The sequence below is a fragment of the Nematolebias whitei genome, chromosome 17 (genome assembly GCF_014905685.2).
Source record: "Nematolebias whitei isolate Nwh7 chromosome 17, NemWhi1, whole genome shotgun sequence".
Taxonomy (NCBI): Eukaryota; Metazoa; Chordata; class Actinopteri; order Cyprinodontiformes; family Rivulidae; genus Nematolebias; species Nematolebias whitei.
In genome coordinates, this window is record NC_056514.1 from 4,654,428 (window position 1) to 4,660,113 (window position 5,686).

The 5,686-nt window shown below is 46.4% G+C and overlaps 1 protein-coding gene across 1 annotated transcript; it reads right to left on the bottom strand.

Moving 5' to 3' along the window:
* Positions 1-1,371: 1,371 nt before the first annotated feature.
* On the bottom strand, positions 1,372-4,921 carry tefa (TEF transcription factor, PAR bZIP family member a; the record flags this gene model as incomplete). The annotated part of the gene is given in 3 exon segments (XM_037691486.1): positions 1,372-2,551; positions 4,289-4,503; positions 4,571-4,921. Coding segments are annotated over 3 exon segments (782 nt in total), but the record flags the coding sequence as incomplete, so codon positions are not given.
* Positions 4,922-5,686: the final 765 nt, after the last annotated feature.

Below are 5,686 nucleotides of genomic sequence, written 5' to 3' on the forward strand. Positions count from 1 at the left end.
TGATAAAAAGGCTTTATTTTATATTCTATATACACAAGAGCACTGAACACACAAAAGCAGTTGTAACAAAATCAACATGTAACGTCTGACCTTTACCAAAGACGAGGCAAACGTGACGCGTGACGACACAGAGCATCAAAAAACTGAACACGTCAAAACGAGATCATAACAAGGCTCGCAGGCTGAACTGTGGAGCCCCCAGTTTAAAGTATTTGTACTGTGAAACACTGCCACATGGCTGGTAAAAGACTTTCCAAAGAAAACCCGTACAAAGGTCAGACTGCCTCTAGATGGAAGCACAAAGAAAGTCCTTCCCTTCGTCAAAGGACCTGAGTTGTTGTTGAAGAAAACCTCAAGTGAAACGGCTTCAGACAGAAGACACACGGACACGCTGAAGGTTCTTCTCTGTGAAGAACAGCTCGTAAGACCGAGATCTCAGGACTTCAGGGGGTTCATAAAAACGTCACCGACACGTGAAGCCAGGCACGAGGACTGTGGAGGTAACGTGACCAACCCTCAGAAGTCACTGCTACGTGTTCAGAAGTACTCTGGACAGGGTTTGTGCACAACTGCAGACACCACACGCACCACACGACAAACTACAGACGAGGAAACACGGCGAGTTTGACGCCACCAAAACGCTGGAGGTTTTCTGAAAACTCAAGACAAAAGAAAAGCCCAGACAATATTCATCAGACTGTGTCCTGAGCGGGACGACACACGAACACAGCAGTCCCTCGTTTATCGTGGGGGATCCGTACCCTGAAGCCCCGCGATAAGTGAACAACCACAGAGTAACAGTACAAAGAGTAAGTAGTAGGTTTTTAATGAAAATTATATATACATATATATTGTTATATATATATATAAAGGCGTTTTAAACCCTCTTGCAATATTCTAAACAATGTTTCTAAACTCTAAACGCTCTAAAAGAGACAGCATGTCATGATTTCATCTCCCTGCCTCCTCTGCTCTTTGCCACCTGCAAGCCCTCTTGGCCACGCCCACTTCTCCGCTCTGCACGGAGAACAGCTGATCAGCTGCAGCAGGAAGTTTATCCTGCAATATGGGCTGCACAACGGTGCTAAATAATTTTAAATAATTTTTTTAATAAAAAGTCCATGTTGATGGTGCGGCTCATCCATCAATCAGCCAATCGTGTGTTATGTCCACTCTTATTTTGAAAGACTGATAGAGCGACTCCACAATAAACGAAGTGTGAAGCAGCGAGGGACCACTGTCTCCACTGTGCTTGCTCAGGATGGGAGACTGCAACGAAGCCAAGATTCAACTTGTCTGCTGGATTCCTTAGATAGAGAACTTTACTGTCTTTTATGTGAATGTTCCTGTAAAGTCCCTGAGGCAACTTTGTTGTGATTTGGCGATATAGAAATAAACTGAATTGTTTTGAAAAACCGCGATAGAGCGAGTCAGCGATAAACGAAGTGTGAAGCAGCGAGGGACTACTGTATTTGTATGAATCGTTTTTCTCCCGTCTGAGTTCTTGTGAGTTTATTCAGACCTTAGAAAGGTTCTTGAACTAAAACTTGACCTTTGACCCTTTCATGAACTCTGACCTTTGAAATCAGGGGGTCAGGACTGAAAGAACCTGACAGAAGGCCAACCTTTATATCAGTTGAGAAAATAATTGTCACGTTCTTCAGATCTTTTATCAAAAATATTTTACAGAAATATAGTACCCATCCCAACGTGGCCAGAAGTGAGTTTACTGGATTTGTTTTAAATGAACGGACTCGTTATACCGGAAACATTTCACCACAGAACAGATGACAGTAACGTCACTGAACATTCAAACAGCTGCAAACTAAAACTACAAGATCATCTGGATTAAATCCGTTCAGACGGCGTGGCTGTGGTGTGATCCGGCAGCCAGACGTTGCATCCAAACATGGTGCAGACCACATGTTCTGTGTGGGCGGAGCTACAGTTCTTTTTCAGGTGAGAAGTCCCAAGTGTGAGGCGTAGCGCCCACATGTTTAAAGTATTGTGTTTATTTTATGAACCTAATTGAACTGGGCAAATCCCACTGAGATGGCTGACCCGGTTGAGGTAGGCCTGAGCGGGTAAAGTCACCGAGAGCTTCGGTCCCAGTTTGAACCCAGTTCTTTCAGTTCCTGTTCTGAATATTGAACACAGGCGGGAAAAGATGGCAGAACTCAAAGTTCCATGTTTAGAACCAGCCGTTGTATTTTCTGTAAAGCCCCTGTCTTGTTGGGAACGTGTGTCTGACCCCAGGCACTACAGTGGATCTGATGTGTGGACCAGTACGATTGTGTGCTGCTGGTTCTGTCTGAATGGTTTCCCTCAAGAGTCCTTACAGAGGTCCAAACTTAGCCTCGTAGCGACTGACCACATTCCGGAATCGACCACACTCCTTCCGTAACTCGACGACCTCTGACCTCAGAGCCGTGTTCTCGCGCTCCAGGAAAGCTGCTCGGACCGTGATCTGGTTCTCCTTCAGCCTGCGGGCGGCTCGTGAGCGTTCGGCAGCGATGTTGTTCTTTGTCCTCCTCTGCCAGTACTTGTCATCCTGAAAGAAGGAGAGCAGCGTGTCAGTACGAGGAGCTGAGCGCCTCGCTGCGCTCGTACACCAAACGAGCGGTCGGTGTGAGCCCAGACTGCTGAGTCACTGTGAGCTGCAAGAAGTCCAGCGGAACCCAGAACAAGCTCATGTTACTGTTCAGGCACTCAACGCAGCACGACTCCAGGGTTACTGAACGTTTGCAGGCTTCTCTACACTGAAGGCCCGCGCCAGCCCTCCATCAGTGCACAATTTAAAACGACTGAAGCTGGTTCTCGTCTCAGATCAGATCATCCTCACCTCAACTTGTCATTACAAGCTACTGGACTTTTATCAGTTAAGCTGTGGACCAAACTTTCAGCTATAAAGTTTTAAAACAGCATTTCATGAAACAACAAGACCGTCACTGTTTCAAGGCAACATGAATCCATCGTTAGTCGTCCCCCTTCAGACTAGCCATTAGCTCATCCATCTACTCACAAAGTGTTTCTCTACAGTGAGGTCAGCGAGTCATCTGCAAAGGGTCAGATATTAACGGTTCCTAACACTTTCACAGAACAAAGGATCTCATGGTTTCTTTACAAACTGACCAGGGATGCACAATATTCTCAGCATGGTGCCACTATGGGCCAATATTAGCTTAAGGTTAAATCCTGGACATCAGGCATTCCATCAAAATAACTCCCCGATATAAAAGACGATGTTTTTGTTTAGAACAACCCAGTGACGAGGACGTCTGCAGCACCAGCACAGCACGATGACGTCACGTGCACCTACCTGATCTCACGGCGGACAGGAAAGTTCAAAATGTCGGCGGTGTGGAAGTTTCTTTTCTCGTTGGTGAGGATGTTGGATTCTGAAGATTTATGGACTACGTTCTCTACATGGTCCCCAGTCTGAGATATTTTTCCAACGTAACCTTACTGGAGTTACAAGCCGTCATTTCTGGCGTCACTGGGAAGCTAACAGCTGATAGCACTTGGGTGAGTTTTACCATTTGGACATTTGGACGTGGTGTTAGCCCCGTTAGCATGATCAGTCTCACAGCACCATGGATACACAAAACTTTGAACTGAAAGAGTCTGTCCTTCATGCACAGAGTGCAGAGGATCCACACTGCAGCTATAGGAACCTGCAACAAGCCTCCACAGGTGAGACAGCATCGCAGGTGATTAATGTTAATGAACAACATTTAACACTTTTCATTTAATAAAAGTTAAAGTGCTGTGCAGATCATATGGCTGTTATACGTCACCAGATCTTACAGCTGTTGCACAGTTTTTGTAGCAAATAAGCCAAAATAAGATGCTATGTTCTGACAAAGGAACAAATATTTAAAATATCTGTATCGGCCAAATAAGTTTTAACTTATCCGCATATCGGACATCAGTCAAAAATCCAATATCATGATCCCTAAAACTGACCCCCGTCACAGAAGAGACAAAGATATAAATCATTGTTGGCTGGAGGGTTGGAGAGGTCATGCTCCCATCAGGGTAAGGCTTTGATCCCCAGCCTCTGCACTAAACCCCTGATGTCCAGACACTCCTTCGTAAACAAGATGTTTCCCATAACTGGCCCAGTCCAGATGAAGCAACACACAGACACAAAAACAAATGTGCACTGGGCATATTACTGGCTCTGTGCCACAAACAAAGGCAGGACTGAAAACAGAAGCTGTGAGGGAAGCTCTGGCTGACTGATGAATCCACAGTCAGCAAGTCACCCAGTGTGTAAACCACTGACCTTCTGATCCTCGGGGACAAACACCTTCTTGGCCTTCTTGATCATAGGTTGAGGTCTGAGCTCGTCCTCAGTGAATCTGTGTTTGCGTGGGTCAAACAGATCACCCCCGGGAACGCTCGACAGGACCAGGTCTGTGGGATCGGGCTCGTAGTTCACCTCCACGTCTACGTCGTCTGGGTCGACGGGCGTCGCTCTGTGCTTGGACACGACCACCTCTGAGCAGACAGACAAGCATGGTGAGGTGCAACCACCGCTGTAGTAACGTGTGACGCAGCTTTGTACCTGGACCGACTTCACATGTGACGTCAGAGCCGCTCGTCGTGACGATCAACAACTCCTCACTCTGATCCAGCTCCTGAATGGGCATGAGGGTCACAGCAGACACATCTGCTGACCTGCTGACCTTCATCTCCTCAGGAGGAATCAGCTCGTCCTTCAAGGCATCAGGTGAGGAGGAGATGTTGTTTTCAAGGAGGAACTCCTCCAGCTCCATGTACTCCAGGTGGAAGCTCTCACCATCATAGGGAATGGTTTTCTCCCATATAGCCGGGGTCAGGGCAGCTGAAGGACCCATGTCACTGCCTCCTCCCAGGTCAGCGGTACTTCTCAGACCCAGCTTCTCCTTCTCGGTGTCTGGAAACAGCAGGAGCACGTGTCAGAGACAAACATCATGCTTTCACCACAACTTTCCATCCCAGTCTTCCTGTGTTCCGGGCGTGTTCTCTTCACACTCACACACAAAGACGCCTCTCAGGTCACGTGATGAACGTGCTGTTTAATGGGATCAGAAGACTCTGTCCAACACCTGGCACCAGTACTGGTACCAGTGGACCTGACACCAGTACTGGTACTTTGAGGTGACCCATTTCAACGTGACGTTTAAATCATGATACACACACGCACACGTGTGTATATACTAATGTACATACACATATACTGGTAAATACACACATATATATGAACATGCATATATAAACATATACAGTGGGTGAAATAAGTATTTGATATTCTGCTGATTTTGCAAGTTCTTCCACCTACAATGGAGAGGTGTGTCATTTTTATCGTTCAACTGTGAGACACAATGTCCAAATAATAATCCAGAAAATCACATTGTTTGATTTTTATTTGATACAATAGAAAAACAGGACTTGATGTTTGGTACAGAAACCTCTGTCTGTAGTTACAGAGGTCAGGTGTTTCCTGTAGTTCTGGACCAGGTTTGGACTGTTGGCCCACTCCTCCTCACAGATCTTCTCCAGATCTTTCACGTTTCAGGCCTGTTGCTGGACAACATTGAGTTTCAGCTCCCTCCAAAGATTTTCTGTTAGGGTCAGGTCTGGAGACTGGTTAGGCCCCCCCAGGACCTTGAAGTTCTTTTTACGGAGCCACTCCTTAGTT